This window comes from Pipistrellus hanaki (genome assembly GCF_964339955.1).
Source record: "Pipistrellus hanaki genome assembly, chromosome: 8".
In the NCBI taxonomy this organism is placed as follows: domain Eukaryota; kingdom Metazoa; phylum Chordata; class Mammalia; order Chiroptera; family Vespertilionidae; genus Pipistrellus; species Pipistrellus hanaki.
In genome coordinates this window covers 43,644,757-43,666,211 of record NC_140510.1, presented here as the reverse complement: position 1 = coordinate 43,666,211, position 21,455 = coordinate 43,644,757, and the positions used below count along the sequence as shown (strand labels likewise).

Genomic DNA, 21,455 nt, shown 5'->3' with positions numbered 1-21,455 from the left:
GTGTGTACACCGATCTTCCTTGCCCTTGGTCCTGGGCAACCTGTGGCAATGCACAGGTGCTGACTGCTATCATGGCAAGGCATCTTTACTTTAAAAATAAAGCAAATTTACTTTTGAATTCATAAGCCACAAATGTTGCCTTGCTTTTAGCTTAATTAAAATGTAGGCGGCCATATATAGTTAGGATTCAGTTATTTATAAAACATTGGCTTCTCATGTAACTTAATTTATATGACATTGATTATATTGTAAAAGCTAATTTATAAAGTAACTTAAGTAGGTATTTTTAATTTAAAAAAATAATGGCAAAGAAACTTATTCAGTAAAACTTATAGGTTTGATACTTTATTGGTCTGATCCAAAAGCATGGCTTTTATCTTTCTTGAAATTCCACTGCTGTTGAAAAATTTGGCTATATTTAAGAAATATATTGTTTTTGCCTTTCTTATAGGCGAAAACTTTTATAATATTTAATATATATACCTATTAATTTTTATTTGATAAGGCTTTCCATGCAATTTCAAGTATATTAGATCTTGTTTTAAAAAAGTTTTCCTATAAGAAGAGAGAATAAATTTCTTGTATTACTCTGGGCCCTTGGAGCTTTCCAAGAATCATCTCTGTTAAGGCCTTGAAATTTTAACATGGAAAAAAACCATCAAATAAATATCTATATATGATTTAAATATTTTAATACCTGTTATTCTTATCTATTATTATCTTAAGTATCAATTAGATTTAGACTAGTTTTTGTATAGAAAAATTTTTGGTGGAGATCACAGAATTAATCCTCTTTTTAATTAGATCAATAATAAGCAACTTATTTTGAATTCCTAATTATTAGAGGAAATATAATATTTTATTTTCTTAAAAATAAGTTTTTATGCTTTAAGTATTTAATCACCACAACTCTATAATTTCTCCTAATTTTATTTGTACTTTGAACTTTTAAAGCTGGCAAGTCAAATATATTTAGTAGTTCTTAGATTAATAATACTTTATATTTTTAAGAAAAATACAAGACATAATCAATTAATAGATTCAATTCTGTCCTCTAGGTTTTTTATGAGGCAAATTTAAACTTTAATTTTTATTTGCCAGTGGCTCTGGGAAACTAGGTTTTGTTTATTCGACTGTAAATTATCACATTCTTTAAGATGGCTACTGGCAGGACACTATATTAACTGTCTGCTGGGGGAAGGGCCTTTACCCTTTCCTCCCTCAACAAAGGATGTAGCCAGTTACCTGGACTACTTAGATCTTTATAATTAATATATTATTTATTTATATTTCAATAATCTCTTTGAGATTCTAGAATCAATTATAATTATTTTAAAGTATTTACTTTGGATAAATTCTATGACAGAGACAAATTTACTTATTTTCTTGAAGGCCTTAAAAGTTAACTTTTTAATAAGGTTCACCAGCATTTTGAAAACTACTCTTTATTAATGCAAATCTTGTTGCTGGAATTAGCTTGAATTTCTTTCAAGAAGATTTTTTTTTCACCGTTTTTTTCTCAGGAAAAAGAATCAGCTCTGGGTTTTTCATTTCTGTAGCCCTTGTAAAGAGTTAAGTCTAGTTCAAGACCTATCTAATATCCGAAATCGGACGTGTGCACATTTTGTCTTATACTAGCTTTCTCTACACGAATACACAAATCTTACTCAGTAGATCAGAAAAGTGTCCTGGAAATAATCACTATGTTCATAATTATTATTTTAGTAAGGAAAATCATCACAGAAATCATATTGTGCATATTTATTCTTATGATAAGACTTTAGAAATAGTAAAATATAAGTATTTTCTCCACATTGTTCATGATGAAGGCATTTCTAGGCACAAATAGGCATTCTTCATTGCCATTATCAGCTCTAGGAGCCAATGTATGTTATTGCTGAATGTCCTACATATGCTGAATGTCCTACTGATACCATTGCTGAATGTCCTACTGACACATGTGCACAGTGAACTTTGTACACATGCCAATGGTATCAGTGCTAGTGATTGTTTCCCTCGTAAGTTTGTGGACAAATAGCTAAATAGGCTTCTTTCAACTGGTAATAAGACTAATAAAGTCAGATCTTGAGATAAAGAAAAGAAATAACATGGACTGGCAGTGTAATAGTCTAATGTGTTAGATAACTGCTATACCATTCATTTTGATATAATTAGTGAGAACTCTGTTATTCAGTATGATGCTCCCACAAAATTTGGTGTTGAATACTATTTGTCAGAATCTAGTAATTAAAATTAAATAGTCCTCCTACCTCTCCTGCTTTTCACCCATAGATGATCTCTGAATCCTTTGTTTTTCAAGTTTCGATTTTCTTCAACGACTGACATTTGGCTGATGTTTGTGGGAGGTTTATGTGCATTTCTCCATGGACTAGCCCATCCAGGAGTGCTACTCATTTTTGGCACCATGACGGATGTTTTTATTGACTACGAGACTGAATTGCAAGAACTCCAGATCCCTGGAAAAGCGTGTGTAAATAACACCATCGTGTGGACCAACGGCTCCCTCAACCAGAACGTGACTAATGGAACGCCTTGTGGGTAGGCTGCTATTTTTTACTTTTTTGTTCACATCTTAAATTGTAATTAAAAATGTGTAGAAGGGACATATTGACTGAGCTGGGATGGTATCTAATGTAGAGCACACAGAAACATAAATTTGCCCACATTTTTACAAATTACACTGCCCTGAGGTTCTCCTATCTTACCAGGTTTTGAAATCCTAACAAAAAACATATTTGGAAATTGCCCATTAAATGCAACATCCAAATTTAACCACTTTGTGGTGTATAGGTTTGAGGATGGGGCTACCAATACTTAATGCCAAAAGATGATCCATGGATTTTACTTGAGTCCTATGTCATGTCTTAGATACAAGATTTCCTTTTTTTTTTTTTTTTTTCCCCTAGCTCTCATCCATTCCTTAGCTTCTGTGGTCATGGCTAATAATCCCCAGTTTTTTCTGTATAATGGGAATTTTATTAGTATGCCAGAGGCCTTGGAGTAGGGGCCACTGGTCTCAGTGAGTAGTTGAATTTCCATGGAAGGGTGGTATGGGGTGTCACAAAACCATGCAGGATTAAACAGAGCTGGCTGTGCTACTACTGTTTTCTTTGTGATAATTCCAACAGCTGCCTGGTAATCAGTGGAGTTCAAGTACACAGATTGACTCACTGTTTTGGACTTTGCACCCTGCCTCACAGTGCCTCAGGGACAGAACAAGGTCATTTGCACATATGAACTGACATGCTCAGGTTTAAGAACAAAGGGCAGGGCACCTCCTGGCTAGAAAGACACTTGGAATGGCCTTCCTAAGTGAATTTATATTTTTCGCCTTCATTTAAAAAGTTTTAACAGGCTTGCCGGGACCGGTTTGGCTCAGTGGATAGAGCGTCGGCCTGCGGACTGAAAGGTCCCAGGTTCGATTCCGGGCAAGGGCATGTACCTTGGTTGCGGGCACATCCCCAATAGGGGGTGTGCAAGAGGCAGTTGATTGATGATTCTCTCTCATCGATGTTTCTAACTATCCCTCTCTCTTCCTCTCTGTGAAAAATCAATAAAATATATTTAAAAAAAAAAAGTTTTAAAGGCTTGATTCCAGATTATGAAAAACCCTTCTAAATCACTCTGTCCATAACATTATTTACTCTTAACGGCATTTTATTTATTTTTATTTTTTAATATATATATATATATATATATATATATATATATATATATATATATATATAATTTTTTTTTTATTGATTTTGTACAGAGAAGAAGGGAGAGAGATAGAGGGTTAGAAACATCGATGAGAGAGTCATCGATCAGCTGCCTCTTGCACACCCCCTACTGGGGATATGCCCGCAATCAAGGTACATGCCCTTGACCGGAATTGAACCCGGGACCCTTCAGTCCCCAAGCCGACGCTCTATCCATTGAGCCAAACCGGTTTCGGCTTAAAGGTATTTTATTCATTCACTCATTTAACCAAAATTTTGAACACAATTTGAATATATATAGTTCCCCCCCCCCCCCCCCCCCCCCCGCTAAATTTAGAAGACTCAGAACAGTTTGTATGAAAGTGGAACTATCTCCAGTGACTATCTTTTAAGTCTTTCATTAACGTTGAAGTATAGAGATGAACTGCTTTTACAGAATGAAATGACTACAAAATGTAAAATTAATCACTCCCCCTTTAAAAAAAATGTATTCAGACTTCTTTGTTATGTAAATAGACCCAAGTCCTTAATAACAATTATGAAGAAAATTTTTTGAAGTGAAAATTCCTAAAAGTATATCTTATTATGTTTTAAAATTTGGAAATAACTATTAGAAGGGCCAAAACTGTCCTGGCTGATTTTGCTCAGTGGATAGTGTTGGACCTTGAACTGAAGGGTCCCTGGTTTAATTTCAGTCAGGGGTACGTATCTTGGTTGCAGGCTTGATCCCAGACCCCTGTTGGGCTGGTACGAGAGGCAACCAATCGATGTGTCTCTTTCACATTGATGTTTCTTTCTGTGTCTCTCCCCCTTCTACTCTCTTTAAAAAATCAATGGAAAAATATCCTTGGGTGAGGATTTACAAATAAATAAGTAAATAAGTAAATAAATAAATAAATAAATATTAGAGATATATCTGTGACACCAAGTGCTCATAAATATTTATTAGATGAATTAAAGAATGAATCTACCTTTATTCTGCACCACCAACACCCATTAGAAAGGAATTCATTGTGGATATCCATTACTTGGTCTTTATTCACTATTACTGGGTCATGTACTTCAAGGTGAGCAAATAGTGAGAAGCTCACTGGCTTTAGCTGAGTCCACATGATACCAAACATGTAAAAAAAATCATATAATAACTCAGATTGTGCAGACCACACCTTTCTTGGACAATTTTTTTTTTTACTAGGAACTCCTTTGATGAGCTAAATACTTTAATTGTGAATTATTATGGTCCCTGACATTAATACTGTTGCACCTCTGAATTACTATGTTTGTTTAGCTTTCATGTTGTAAGATCACTGACAAAATGGAGCTGGGTGGGACAGAAGAAAAGGGAGAGGACATTTTCTCCCTCAAAGTAGTTAATATGCCTCCCAAATTACCCAACTCCTTGCAACTTGCTTTCTTGAAAAAGTATATCATTAAAAGTCTAATTTCTCCACCTATTATAATAGGTCTATCAGTCTTGGGCCATACAAGGCAACTCAATGATTTTATCAACATAAGCATGCATGTTTAATAGTAGGAGCTAGTTTTTCTCTTTTATTATATTGGTTTCCACATATCAATTGTAATCTATTAGATGGAATTTATAGGCTAAAGCCTTTCAAGTGGCACTTAGTGGAAAATGCTGAAAAAGATTACAGAACATTAGGCCTCCTGATTAACTTATCAGTTTTTACACTTGGATAGAAGTAAACGGCATTTTGATATTTGGGCTTTCCTTTTATCTTTTTTTTAGTCTTTCACTTTACTGTTTGATTATTCTGAGCAAATAAATTCTGAAAAGCTAATGAAATCATGGAAGTGACATATTGTCATTTCTGCTATATTCTGTTGATCACACAGACCAACCCTGGTACAATTTGAGGGGGCACCACAAAACAGTGTGAATGGTGGCTCCAGCATCAGCTGTGGGTGTGAGCAGGGCTGTCGCCGGCAGCAGGTGCAAGAGGTGGCTGCTGGCCCCTATCTCCCCTCAGGAGCAGGGGGGGAGGTGGAGAAGCCCTGAAGGGCAATCAGGGCCAGCAGCTGCTGCTGGCACCCATTGATGGCATTGAGTGATCAGGGTTAGTGCCAGGTGCTAGCAGTGGGTGTGAGCAGTGGCTCCAGCACCAGCAGTAGGTGCAAGTGTGGCCAGCACTGGCAGAACTGCAGTGCGCACAGGAGCAAAGAATTTTTAGTAACCACCAGAAGCTTGCCCTGTTGACAGCGACAAGCACCCCGCCTTGGTCTGGTGCCCCCTCTCACCTGCTCTACCATGCCACCGTGGCTGACACCTGTCATGTTCTGCACATGTCCCCTGGTGGTCAGCACACATAATAGCAACTGATTGTTCAGTTGTTCTGCCATTTGGTCTATTTGCATATTAGCCTTTTATTAAATAGGATATTATCCTGATACCCAAACCAGGCAAACATATTACAAAAAAGAAAACTATACATTACTATATCCTCATGAATATAGATGCCAAATCTGAACAAAATATTAGCAGATAGAATTCGGCAATATACAAAAAGAATTATACACCATAAGGAAGTGGGTTATATTCTAGAGAAACAAAGCTGGTTCAATATTTGAAAAGATAATCAATGTTATCTGCCACGTTAACATCTCCATAGATGAGAAAAAGTATTTGAAAATTTCAACATCTATGCATAATGAAAAGAACAAAAGGCAAACCTTTAAAAAAGAGCATCTACAAAAAATCCAACAGTTAACTTTACACTTAATATTGAAAGATTGTGTACCTTCCCCTAAGACTGGAAATAAGGTAAGAATATATGCTCTCACTTCTATTATTTAACATAGTTTTAGCTTGTGCAATAAGGAAGGAAAGAGGTAAAAAAATATTGATATAATAATTGTACATTAAACAATGGTTAAGGTAGAAAATTTTATGGTTTTTTTTTTTTTTTTACTAAAATTAAATATTTGAAGATGTAAAGGGAGAATTACAGATATCTTTATTGGCAGATGACATAATTTTCAACACAGAAAATCCCAAAGAACCTACAAAAATCTAGAACCAATAAATGAGTTCAACAAGGTCTTAGAATACAAGTTAAAATACAAAATTCAATAGTATTTTTATATACTAGCAATAAAAATGTGGGTACCAAAATTCAAAATATAGTACTTATAACTACTTAAAAACTGTTACTTATGTGTAAACCTAGCAAAACATGTACAGGATTTCTATGCTGAGAACTGCACAATGCTGATAAAAGAAATCAAGGAAGACCAAAATAAATGAGACACATACTATGTTAATCAATTGGAAGATTCAGTACAGTAACAATGTCAGTTCTCCCAAATTGATGTACATGTTTAATACAATTTCTATCAAAACCTCAGCAAGATTTTTTAAAAATGTACTTGAAAAGGCAAAAGAACTAGAACATCTTCCTTTCCAAAAGAAGAATGAAATTCAGGGAAACAATATACCCAATTTTAACTCATATCATATAGCCATAGCTATCAGGGCAGTATGATATTGACAAAGGAACAGAATAGAGAATGCAGACTCACGCAAATATGGCCAACTGTTTGTTGACAAAGGTGGAAAATAGTTCAATGAAGGAAAAATAAAGTTTTTATTAAATGGTGGGGAAGTAATTGGTCATCCCAAACATATTCAGAAATGTGCTCAAAATGGATTATGACCTTAAATGTAAAAAATAAACTGTATATTTTTAGAAAAATATATAGGAGACCATTTTCTATGGCTAGAGAAAGAGTGCTTAGGCTTGACACCAAAAATAATCCATAACGAGAAAATTTGATAAATCGAACTTCATCAACATTAAAAACTTTGCTCTGCAAAAGACCATGTTAATTGCCCTGGCTAGGTAGCTCAGTGGGTTAGAGCACTCCTCAGTATGACAAAGCTCTGGGTTCAATCCCTGGTCAGGGCACATATGAAAATCAATCAATGAGTGCAAAAATAGGTAGAACAACAAATGGATGCTTCTCTGTCTCTCTCAAAATTAATAAATAAATAAAAATTTTTTTTTTTACAAAGACCTTGCTTAGTGGATGAAAAGACAAACTACAGACCAGAAGAGATATTTGAGAATCATATATCTAACAAAAGACTAGGATCTAAAATAACTAAACATCTCTCAGAAACTCAATAGTTAAAAAAAAATTCAGAATATGGGGGAAATGCACCAACAGACATTTCATTAAGGAACACAGAGCCTCCAACACCTTGAAATGAGCCCGTGAAAAGATGTTCACATTAGTGTCTAGGGAATGCAAATTAAAATCAAAATGAGATCAGTATGTACCTGTCAGAATGACTACAATAAAAAAAAAAAAAGTGGTAACACCAACTGCTGGCGAGGATGTGGAGGAATTGGATCACTCATACCTTGGTGGGAATGTAAGACGGGGCAGCCACTCTAAGAAACAGTTGGGCAATTTTTAAAAAAGCTAGGCATGCAGCTATTATATGACCCAGAAATTCTACTCTTGGGGATTTGTCCCAGAGAAATGAACCTAAATGTAAGAAACAGAACATCACTTGTAATAGACAGAAAATGGAAACAACTCAGACATCCTTCAACAGGTGAGCGGTTAAACTAACTGTGATACATCTGTACTGTTCCTAACAGTAAAAAGGAACGGGCTGTTTTTGAAACTTGAAAGAATTATGCTGATCAAAATAAAACCCAATCCTAAAAGGTTACATTCTGTGTAATTCCATTGAACATTCTTCAAAGGACGAAACTATAACAACAGAGACCAGGTTAGTGGTAGCCAGTGGTTAAGGGAAGAGTGGCCACATAAAAGCATGGGTGCATCTAAAAGGGCAGCATGATAAATCCTTGTGGCAATGAGACTGCCCTGATCTTAATTACTCAATTCCAACATCCTGATTATGATACTATCCTAGAGCTTCACAAGATGTGCTGGGGGGAAACTGGGAAGAGGGCATGCATAATCTCTCTGTAATATTTCTCACAAGTGCATCCTAATCTATACTTATCTCAAAATAAAAACTTGATGAAAAATAAACAAAAAGTAGATTCCTGGGTGAAAAAAAAAATGGTTGTGGGTTCTCTGGAACCTAGCCATTTTGTCCGAATGCTACCCTCATGTATGGGTGTTCTAGCAACATATCCCTCGCGTTAAGGAACACAGAGCCTCCAACACCTTGAAGCTAGGACATGAATACGTTTCTGCCAGGTCGTGATGCTCAGGTTAGAGCTGACATGGATGTTCACTCTACTGTGCCAGTGCGCCTATGTCTACAGGGCATGGGAACCATTAAAAGAAAAACTCCTCGCTAAGCAATGCACCTTATCATAATGACCTCCTAGGTATTTTAAGTGAAAAACCTATGACTCTAGTAAATATGAAACTGTGAGGTGTAAATTGAGTGATTCAATCTTCTGATGCATTTTTTTAAAAATAAAAAGCAAGGTAAGAATCCTCATATATTAATACTTTGTAAAATATCCCTTTCCTTTCCCTCTAATTGTCCTCACTCCCCTCTCCTCTCTTCAGCAAACGAGTCAGGGGAAACTTAATTTATTTAAGTAGATGTAAGTTAACTTTGTCTTTTTTTTGTTGTTGTTGTTATAAAAAAGGTGCCATTATGGGGTCAGAATCACCTGCACAATTTTTAGAATCATTTCCAGGATTTTATAATCAAAAGAGCTTTCCACCAGGCACATGATGGAGAGTTTGATGTGCAAAGGAACTACGCCAGCATCTCTTTTCCTTCCTGTCTGTTTTCCTGAGAGGTTTATCTTGTTGTTCCAGGAATATTCTCAAGAAGTCTCTAAAACTGATAACTTTTTCTTCCCAAGAATAACACAGAACCGAGTTAATCATTTATCTCTGAGGTGCCTCAGAAGTGAAAAGAATCATAAACTGCACGTGCCCTTATCTGCGCCACTCAACGATGACATAATTCTCCTGACCTTCGCTCCAGTAAATCCCAGGGCTGGCTGGGTGCTCATTTCTCTAAATCCCTGTAGGTTTGTTTATAACTGACAGTTGCATTGCTCATGACAGGCACTAAATCACCTCTGCTTAGAGTGTCCATAGAATGGATGCAGCACAGGAAGGCTAAGTAAAACTTTCTTACAAATGCTCATAGGTTTCTGGTTTTGGACACCCAAATTCCATTTCAGAGAACTTGAGTATGGACTCATTTATACATTAGAAGGCTTTACTCATTATACACTCTATCATTAGTTTTTGTAAAAGCCTCTGACTGTGGATATATATATATATCTATATCTATATATATATATATCTATATCTATATATATCTATCTATCTATATCTATCTATCTATCTATCTATCGATAGATAGATAATAGATATATATATATATATCCTCATGTATATATACACATACATATACACATATATGGGTACATACATGCATATATATCCTCACATATATATTTATGATATTCTAGGTCTTGTTCATTCTCAGGATTCCCTTAATCATTATGAAAACCTTGGAATGGGATGAACACAGACTTATTAACTGGTTTAGAGATTTTCAGAGGGGTTGACCAAGGCAGTTATTTCCCTTTCACTAGTATTTTCAAAGTTAAAACAAAATCCAGAAACATTTATTAAGTTCTTACTATGTGGAAGATATTGTTCCAGGCTTCAGGCGGTATGAGTAAGCAGCTTAAACCCAGTACTTGGCCTCAAGTAGCTTGCAATGTACTAGCATGAAAAACAAATATATGTGTATTTACACCGAGTATATATACTGTATATACTCGATGTAATACAAATACATTTATATCAATATATATCCTTATCCATATTTAATGTGTATATATATATGTGTGTGTGTGTGTGTGTATGTATATACTTGATGTAAATGTATTCAATAAAGGTATTGAATAATAGTGCAAGGTGGCAATAAAATCTGTCACAGATAACAGACTGTTCTGAATTAAATGAATTATACTTTGATACTTGCTTTGAGGTCAGTAGAGGGGAGAACACTTCCAGCCTGGTCACAAAAGGAAGTCCTGATAGAAAGCAGGAAGCTTGTGGGGTGAGAGCATCTATACTGAGGATGCTGTTTTCTGATTTTCTAAAGAAATGGACTCCATATCATTTATCTTGTCCCTGAGGATCAGGGCAGTCATCAACCAACGTGTTAATTTTCTAATTATAAAGTTCCTTATTTCCTAAAATCGATTTCCTCCCCTCCCTGCCCCTGCCAATCCCAAACGCTATGCCACAGCGTGATAGCTGAGCTGGAAAATGCTGTGCAGCTTTCTTGTTGTTCCCCGTAAGTTCTCTAGCTTCAACTTTAGAAAGCACCCGGGAGAGTGAAGCTTCCTGGGCTGGAGTCAGCAGAAAGGCCCTGCAATTACAGCGCTTTTCTGCCTCTGTGGGAAGATGACATTCCTCACAGTGTCACTCTGAGATAGAAGACTTGCAGAGCGGCTTGGATTCCTGAAGGAGGGAGAGTAAGCCTCCTGATTTACAGCACACATCTCCCTCTCGCTGTGATTGCGCTATCACTGCACAGAGAGCCCGAGTGAAGGGGCCTCCGTGGACAGAGCACTGGGCTGCCACCGAGGGCCCTGGGCTTCCAACAAGCCTAGCATCGCGGCCTGCAAAAATGAAGGGGGTTAGGCATCTCGGCTGTGATTGGTACCTTGAGATCTATTGAGGGATTTTTTTTTTTTGATTGTTCATAATCCTATATAGATAAAAAGCCTTATCCATATTTAATAGAAATGTACTGTAATACATGTATTTAAATTTCTCTGTACCCACAAATGTAATCTTTGGTAGCTTGATCCTCCTTGAGAGTCTTACAATTTTCTCTTTTGAAGGTTGATGGACATTGAAAGTGAAATGGTCAAATTTGCCAGTTACTATGCTGCAACCGCTGTCGCAGTTCTTATCGCAGGATATATTCAAGTTAGTAGCACCTGTATTTTACTTCCTTTTTTTTTTTTCTTCATTTAAAAAGATGTGTTTATTTATTTTTTAGAGAGAGAGGAAGGGAGAGGGAGAGAGAAAGAAACATAGATCAGTTACCTCCTGCACGCTCCCCACTGGGGCATCCACAACCCAGGCATGTGCCCGCACAGGGGACTCAAACCAGTGCCTTTGGTTCCCGGGTCAAGGCTCAACCACGGAGCCACTCTGGCCATTTTACTTCTTGATCAACATCTGGGTTCAAAGGCATTACAATGAGATGCAAAGTGTATTCTTTTAACAAGTTACTCAGAAACCCTGAGGACTACAGTGGTGTGTTTGTTTTTCGGGGGGGAGGGGGGGTGGGGAGGGGAGGAGCTTGAGAGAATGAGAAAGTTCTTCCTCTCAGTTGGAGAGGATATAAGCAGCTCTCCAGAGAGACAGAGGTAGACCTTTAATTTCAATGTCCTGTCCTTCCCTGCCCTCCCTACTCACACTCTCTTCTAAACTCAGAAATAGACACTGCAGGTGAGTTTGTAGAGGGCGAGTGAGTGGTCTGGAGAAAGCCAGACATGGGGAGTTGGAGGAAAGCAAACTTTACTCTGTTTCTCTTTCATGCTAAAGTCTCACCCAACTGCATTTCAAACCAAATTCTGTAAACTAAATGTAGAGCACATTCTAGATTTAAGCTATGGAAAGACCTAGAGTTACTTAACCCTTATTAAGGGAAAAAGTATTTAATCTTTTGCCACCTCCTGTAGAAAAAAATAATCCCCCCCGCCAGCCAAGGGTTCGGCTAGCCTGAGCAGGGGGCAATGAAGGACGGAGAAATGATAGACAAAGAGGAAAAGCTGGGTCTAGGTGGATCTTCTGTGCCTGGCTGAGGCCACAGAACACATCCAGACTTCAAAGCTGAGGCTTTATTTATAGTCGGGGGACAAACAAGGTAATTTACAATGTTGTTGTAAGTTTCACTTGTTTTGGCAGCACTTGCTGCCCCTCCCACAGCCCAGTAGCTACCCAGGAACCATCTAGGGAGCAGTCACAAGATCAAGCTTAATGATGCTTAGAGGACTGTGCCCTCCAAGCTGGGACTTGTTTGCGACTTTGTTAGGAGGTCAGTCCGAGGCTTAACCCTACAACCGCTTTCTACAACCCCCCATCCCTTTACCCCCCCCCCCCCCCCCCTCCATCCCTTTCAGTCAATAATTCTAGGAAGTTAGTGCTAGTTGAAGAGAGAAATGCATTAGTTTTTCCCATTTGGCGCTGGGAGTTTTAATAATAGGCTTATTTTGCTTGGTTGGAAGAAACAATTAGTTTATGTCATACTTGTCTAAAAGCTTGAAAACTATGCATAAAAGCTTGTTGGCAAGCCTCTGGGGAAAAATTCACTCAGAAGTGGTATGCAAGACTAGTGAGTTAAAAGCAATAATTATTTTTGGTGCTTCGAGTCCTATTTTACAGACGAAAAAAAATGAAGCTCAGGAAGGTTAAGTCTAAAAGTGGCAGAGCTGGATTCAAATCCAGGACTTCTGGCTTCCCTGCAACGGGAGCAGATGCCAGCACTTACCCTCAGATCCCCAAAAGAGGCATTTTGTGAATTACTTCCCTCCTTTTCTCAACTGTTACACTGGAAGTATTTTCTTCTGAAGAGAGGAGGAATTAATGTTAATTGAAATGTTAAACATGCCTTGCTCCATTTCCAGATATGCTCCTGGGTAATTGCCTCAGCGCGTCAAATACAGAAAATGAGAAAACTTTACTTTAGAAAAATAATGAGAATGGAAATAGGATGGTTCGACTGCAATTCAGTGGGAGAGCTGAATACAAGATTTTCTGAGTAAGTGGCTAGTAGGACATTTTATGTATGTATGTATGATTTTTTTTATAATAAACTCTTATTTCTAATTGGAAACATTCTCAGTTATTTTTTAATTGGGTTGGCATTGGATAATAAAATTATATAAGTTTCAAGTATACACTTCTACAATATAGCATCTCTATATTATATTGTGTGTTTATCACCCCAAGGTGAGTCTCCTTCCATCACCATTTATCCCCACTTTACCCTTTTCTACCTCCCCTCAGCACCCTCCTTCCCTCTGGTAATCGCTATACTGTTGTCTGTGTCCGTGAGTCTTTCTTTTTTTTCTTTGCTTAATCCTTTCCCCCATCTTACTCAGTCCCACCCTCTGACAACTGTCAGTCTGTTCTCTGTATCTATGAGTCTTTCTCCACTTTGTTAGTTTATTTTATCATTCTCAGCTATTTTTATATGTTTTGTTTCTTAAGTTAGGCTTTTATAGGTGATGGCTTTTTCATGGGTGATGTTTTATCAAATATGGTCATTATAAATTGAAAGCCAGAATACTATACTTTGGTTTGTAGGCCTTTGATTAAACTACTGGAAATGACATTACAGAAGAGAGTTAGAAGAAGTAGGTTATTTGGCCTCAAAAGGAGAAATTGAGGGACGTCACAATCTAGGTATCTATAAGGTATCTAACAATATAACTAGAATAAATTCCCTTGCTTTGACTGTTGAGGTAATTTTTATGCACATAAAAACAAAAATTAAAAATCCATAATTTTTAGATTCAAGCTAAAAAACTGTGTGTAAATCTAGTTTACTCCTGAATACTAGTTTGGGTCATCAATAGCCCCCTCAGTGATTCTGAATGAGCTCTGAGTAATTAGTTGAACCATGAGGAATTAGACCTAGTTCAATGGAATGAAACTTTGAAGTCCCATTAAAGATAGTGTGCAATGTAGTGAAAATAAAGTAGACTGAATGTTGCGACCCTTAGATTCCAGCACTCATTCTGCCTCTTACTATGACTTTGGACAGATACATAGCCTTGCTAGAATACAATTGTCCAATCTCTGCATAATGTTTCAGGTCATTTTTTCTACCAAGTCCTAAATGTTTATTTGCTCCATCTGGACAAAAAATTATGGGGATGTTAATTTAATGTAACTGTATTATGAAGCATTTACTCTATGCAAAGCATAAACATAAAGCAGAGAACTCCTTATTTCAAAGAACTTACAGCCTAGTAGGATAATAAAAGGTACAAGCACATAAATAACCAGAACATACACAGATTGACTGCTTTCTATATCCTAGGTACAGTTTTACATATATTAGCTAATCCACATTACTACCCTTTGAGGTAGGATCTGTCATTCTCTCCATTTTACAGATGAGGAAACTGAGGAACAGAATGGTTAAGTAACTTGCTCACGAACGGCTTGTGCTTAAGCTCAGAGTCTGGCTCTAGAGTCTGACCTCTTTTTAAAAAAATATATGTTATTGATTTTTTACAGAGAGGAAGGGAGAGGGATAGAGAGAAACATCGATGAGAGAGAAACATCAATCAGTTGCCTCCTGCACACCTCCCACTGGAGTTATGCATGCAACCAAGGTACATGTCCTTGACCAGAATCGAACCTGAGACCTTTTAGTCCACAGGCTAATGCTCTATCCACTTAGACAAACCAGTTAGGGCTAGAGTCTGACCTCTTAACCATGATTCTATACTGCCTATGAGCAGAATGCAACAATACACACACACACACACACACACACACACAGATTAGTTACACTGCTAAGGAATTATAGAGAAGAAAATATTACTTCTTTCTGGGGAGTTACATAACTTTTTATTAATTAGTTGGTATGTGACCAGAACCTAAAAGGACTTAATAGAAGTAAAGAAGGGAAGAATGGCTCTGCAGGACAGATCAAGGGTATCTATAATAATAAAAGCATAATATGCTAATTAGACCAGACAGCTGAACAACCTTCTGGATGTCATTCTGGATGTCCTTCCAAATGAAGCTGTGGCAGTGGGGGCTGAGGCAGAGGCAGTTAGGGGTGATCAGGCAGGTATGCAGAGTGGGGGGGGGGCAATCAGGGAGGCAGGCAAGTGGTTAGGGGTGATCAGGCAGACAGGCCATCAATTAGGAGCATCATGCAGGCAGGGAGAGTGGTTAGGGGTGATCAGGCAGGCAGGCAGGCAGGTGAGGGGTTATGGAGCCAGCAGTCCCGGATTGCAAGAGGATGCAGGCCGGGCTGAGAGACCCCTGTCCATGCACAAATTTTGTGCACCAGCCTCTAGTATTAACTATAAAAAAGATATAGATAAGATGGTTTTAAAAAGTTTTTGCCAATATTTAATGGACTCCAGTTGGGAAAACTGGGTTTAGGACAAACTTTCTTGGTTGTGAGAGGAGAGGCTTGATGACTTCCCAAGCTGCAGCAAGTTTTTCCAGATGCGGTACGGAGATAGAAGGGAAAGACAGATTTCTCAGTGAGACATTTGAATTGACCAATGCCATTGCAGTGATCAAAGCCCTTCTTATTTCTAGTGATATTAATAAAATCAACGATGCCATTGCTGATCAAATGGCCATTTTCATCCAGCGCATGACCACAAGCATCTGTGGGTTCCTGTTGGGATTTTATCAGGGTTGGAAACTGACCTTGGTCATCATTTCCGTCAGCCCTCTCATTGGCCTGGGAGCAGCCGTCATTGGTCTGGTAAGGGTGTCTTCTCTTTGCCTTCCGTGGGAAGATACTGGCTCTGAGGAACAGCCGAAAATATTACTTTTAGTCCCTTCTCTTGAGTATGGCTTGTCAGCATCTTTATCACTATTTTGACTGATTATTCCTCAGTGTCAAATAACATTCTATAGGTTAGGGATTAATGATATTTTAATAACATGAATATTACTGTATTAATAACAATAACAACTATACTTATTGAGCATTTACTGTTGTGCCAGACACTACGAGGAGCTTTATATACATGATCTTTAATCTTTACGACAATCTTATGAAGTGTTGATGCCATTTTAAATATAAGAAATGGAGACTCAGAGGGGTAAAGGGACTCACAGATAGTGGGTGACAGGACAGAATTCAAATTCAAGGGAGACTGACTCTAATGTTCCACACATTCTCTAATGCCTATCGCTTCCCTGCTCTCCCAGCCTCAGATGCTCCCTCAAAAAGGCCCAACAAATATACGCATATTGGTAACAAGCACCTAAAAGAAATTTCTGCAATCACAACTGTGTTCTCTCTCCTTTCCATCTGATCAGTTTCAGAGAGAGATTACTTGGTCCATTTCCAGCAGTTTCCCAAGAGCAGACTCCATTGCCCAGGTGCACAAGCCAAAAAAAAGTGTAGGGGTAGGAATTTTGGGTCATCCCAGTTAAAACACACTCCCAAGGATTGAGAAATGATTATAGCTCTCTATCAGAGAAACCACATTAGATAGCAGGTCCTGGGACCAGGCAACACTAATAATTTGCTGTAAATGAGAGTAGAATTCAAGTGAGAAGGTGGCATTATTGAGCAACATGTACCAATCTCCAGGTGATATTTTTCTAGAAAAATATTCTCTACAGTCCATTTGCTCTATTATTCAATAGAGCCAGGTCATACGGAGGGACAATAACAAAGAGCTCACTGCACTTAAGTAGGTTCCAACCTGGCTTAACAAAGGTATGTGTAACTCATCAAAACTTCAGTCTTCTCATCTTTAAAACAAGGATACTACCTGCCAAAGTCACCATGATGACTCAAGACATAATCCATGTTATGCACTTAGCACAGCACCTGACACAGAATTAATTACTAAAGAGATATTAGCTTTTATTTGTTCCCAATCCACCATGGCATGCGAGCTTTGCATAAGTCTTTTCTACCAAAAGCTCCCCAGCTGTACTCCAGAGGTGCCTCAGTTTCTGTGAGGGTCTGTGGGGATTCTGCAAACATTTGATTAAAAATTTTTCCTGCCATATACATGTAGTCTCTTTCTTTATACCCATGATACATTAATATTCACACTCTACCAGATCACATGACACATTTTAAGAGACCAACAACGTGGCCTGATTTCCTTGGCTTTACACAGGCTGAGAGCACTGCTTCCCTTGTCTTGGTGCCCACTTTTCAACATGGTGGCTCTGTGCTGGTTTCTTCTTGACTTTAAGTCTGTGCCTGTTTGTGGAAATTGATACAGGCATCTTCCCTGGGCTCAATTCAAAACAAGGCAAGAAAAGGTGGCAGGGCAATATATGACATGATAGAAGATATGTTGTTTTGTTGTTGTTGTTTTTAAATATTTTATTGATATTTTACAGAGAGGAAGGGAGAGGGATAGAGAGCTAGAAATGTTGATAAGAGAGAAACATCGACCAGCTGCCTCCTGCACACCCCCCACTGGGGATGTGCCTGCAACCAATGTACATGCCCTTGACCAGAATTGAACCTGGGACCCTTCAGTCCGCAGACTGAATTATCTAGTTATCTCTTTTCCTCTGTCCACTGAGCCAAACCGGTTTCGGCTTGATATTATGGGTTTTGTTTGCCTTTGACTTTTATACTTAAGATGAGAAACACAAGCAATTGTTAGATATTCCCCAATTTACATTTTTTTAAAGTTCCCGTATCAATTTCAGTGAGATTATTATTGTGTAATTACAGCAAAAATAGATAACATTCCTAACTACTTAATTATCTCATTACCATGCTGCCAGTACATATTTGCGGTAAAATCTAGTTATCCATAACACCCAAATTTAAATGTTAATGAAAGTAGCCTCACTTTTCTTATTGTTGCCTTTTCAATTCACAAAAGTTTTATAAAATGTGGACTTGTGAGATAAATATATTGCAATAAAATACTACTTTTACTTATTTTATATCTGAGAATTGTGCTTAAGAGTTTGTTTGATAGGAGTTTTGCTGCTAAAAGTTTAGAAAAACTTGGAAGAGAAATATTTAGTGTGGGTACTCCATGTTTTTTTAGGTTTGCTGAATGAGATGATTTTCCACAATATTTGCCTTTCCCCCTCTTTGTCTCTTCATCTGTGCCAGGAATTTTGTTGGTAGTTAATTCTAAGTAGGATTCGATCTAAGTTCAATTTTAGAAAAAGTAATTTGTTTAATATTAAGTACAATGTCTTTTTATTTCTTTTTGTGGAAAGCAAATGTAGTTGGTAGATAAATAGTGTAGTATTTATCTGAAGCTTTCTCCTGTGGAATTACCTCTGCCTCATTATGCCTTTGCAGGCTCGGTACCTCTCTATATTCTAACAACGTGATGCCTGCACTGACCTTTGGCCTTTGCGTCTGATGTTTGTCTGTGAATTGTGCAATGGGCTTTGGCCAGTAGCAAAGAAATGTGACTTTTTTTTTTTTTTTTTTTTTTAAGAAAAATAATCTTTTTTTTATTTCATTGATTTTTTACAGAGAGGAAGAGAGAGAAATAGAAAGTTAGAAACATAGATCAGCTGCCTCTTGCACACCCCCTACTGGGGATGTGCCCACAACCAAGGTACATGCCCTTGACCGGAATCGAACCTGGGACCTTTCAGTCTGCAGGCCAATGCCCTATCCACTGAGCCAAACCGGTTTCAGCAATGAAATGTGACTTTTTAAAAATAATTAATAATGGATGTATTTTTTTTATTTTTTAAAACTTTATTGTTGAAATTACTACATATGTCCCTCTTTTTCCCCCATTGACCACTTCTAGCCCACCCCCCATCCCTTCACTGCCCTATTGTCTGTGGGCATGGATTATGCATATACACATACAAATTCTTTGGTTGTTATCTTCCGACCCACCCATCCACCAACACAGCCACCTGCCCATCCACCCCCACTGTGTTTACTATTATAGAATGATGAAACACTGTGGTCTCACAGAATGCCCTAGTTGGGACTTACTCTGTGAGAGGGGTTTTGAGGCTGAATGTTTGTTTGTTTTTTAGTTTGAACAGTATCATTTATTTTTTATTTTACTTTTTATTGTTTAAAGTATTACATATGTCTCCTTTTCCCCTGGTTGACCCGCCCAGACACTCCCACCCCTGAGGGCAGCCCTCACTGCCCCAGTGTCTGTGTCCATTGGTTATGCTAATGTGCATGCATACAAGTCCTTTGGTTGATCTCTAATGCCCTCTCCCCTGCCCCTTGTCTCTGGGCCTATTTTTGTTCATCAGTTTATGTTGATCTTTATATCCCACATATGAGTGAGATCATGTGATATTTATCTTTCTCCAACTTGCTTATTTCGCTTAGCATAATGCCCTTCAGTTCCATCCATGCTGTTGCAAATGGTAAAAGTTCTTTCTTTTTTACAGCAGTGTAGTATTCCATTGTGTAGATGTACCATAATTTTTTAATCCATTCATCTGCTGATGGGCACTTAGGCTGTTTCCAAATCTTAGCTATTATAAATTGTGTTGCTATGAGCATAGGAGTGCATATATCTTTTCTGATTCGTGTTTCCGGTTTCTTGGGATATGGTCCTAGAAGTGGGATTACTGGGACAAATGAAAGTTTCATTTTTAACTTTTTGAAGAAACTCCATACTGTCTTCCACTGTGGCTGCGCCAGTCTGCATTCCCACCACAGTACACGAGAGTTCTTTTTTCTCCACATCCTCGCCAGCACTTGTTTGTTGATTTGTTGATGATAGCTATTCTGACAGGTGTGAGATGATACCGCATTGTTATTTTGATTTGCATCTCTGATTAGTGACTTTGAGCATGTTTTCTTATGTCTCTCAGCCTTCTTTCTGTATGTCCTTTTACAAAAAGTGTCTATTGAGATCCTTTGCCCATTTAAAAAAATATATATATTTTATTGATTTTGTACAGAGAGGAAGGGAGAGGAATAGAGAGTTAGAAACATCGATGAAAGAGAAACATCGATGAGTTGCCTCCTTCACACACTCTACTGGGGATGTGCCAGTAGAGTGTGTGACCAAGGTACATGCCCTTGACCGGAATCTAACCTGGGACCTTTCGGCTGATGCTCTATCCACTGAGCCAAACCGGTTTCGGCTGCCCATTTTTTTTTTATTATTGGATTGTTTATCTTCCTTTTGTTAAGTTGTATAAGTTCTCTGTAAATTTTGGAGATTAAACCCTTATCTGAAATAGCATTGGCAAATATGCTCACCCATGTAGTGGGCTTTCTTGTTGTTTTGTTGATGGTTTTGAGGCTGACTTTTAATGCAACAACCAAACACGCATCAACTTTAGACCAAATCCTTCCTTGGTGAGAATGTAGTCTTGTGTTAAACTATGACACACCTGTTTGCTCACCTAAATGAATCACTGAGTGACAGACTGACTTACTTAATTACCTGGTCTTCAGATATTGTTTTCTTTTGGATTTTAGAGTGTGTCCACGTTTACTGACCGTGAATTGAAGGCCTATGCGAAAGCAGGGTCAGTGGCTGATGAAGTCATTTCATCCATTCGAACAGTGGCTGCTTTTGGTGGTGAGAAAAAAGAGGTTGAAAGGTTGGTTAATTGAAGTGTTTGCCACTTTCCTGAATTTCCTTAATCCATATACTACCCTGAAGCTTCCCCATTTTTTTGTGTAAAGCAGCATATTCACCTTTGTCTATGGTATCCAGAGGAGCTTTTGTTCAGAGGTAGCTTGGCAGAGTAATGAGAGCGATCAGAGCACTACAAGGACTCGTAAGCCCTTAGCTATGTGTTTTGGAAGATGTTAGAGTTGGTAATTTTTAAAAATCCACCTTGGGTTAGGTATTTACTTCTAATTCTGGTGGGGTGTATGCACACATACTATACTGCATACCCAGCTGTAACAGTTTATGCCTCAAGGAAAGGCCTACATGATCTAACGTGCAATTTCACACAGTTTTATCGAACACTTTTTTATTCAATGTGTTTTATTCAGCTACTCAGCTACACATTCTCAATTGCTAGCAAATTCACCAAATACAATAAAAAAGAGAATAGGATTTACAG

General features: G+C 37.8%; 1 protein-coding gene across 3 annotated transcripts in view; it reads left to right on the top strand.

Moving 5' to 3' along the window:
• ABCB11 (ATP binding cassette subfamily B member 11) overlaps window positions 1-21,455 on the top strand; it is a 93,312-nt gene that overhangs the window by 13,452 nt on the left and 58,405 nt on the right. For 2 of the 3 annotated variants that reach the window (XM_084892289.1, XM_084892290.1), the window contains 5 exons: window positions 2,321-2,559; window positions 11,564-11,651; window positions 13,358-13,491; window positions 16,023-16,194; window positions 20,857-20,981. In XM_084892289.1, the coding sequence (XP_084748415.1) occupies window positions 2,321-2,559; window positions 11,564-11,651; window positions 13,358-13,491; window positions 16,023-16,194; window positions 20,857-20,981 (758 nt within the window). Of the gene's footprint in view, window positions 1-2,292; window positions 2,560-11,563; window positions 11,652-13,357; window positions 13,492-16,022; window positions 16,195-20,856; window positions 20,982-21,455 lie in introns of all 3 variants that reach the window. The other variant, XM_084892291.1, reaches the window with a different exon arrangement.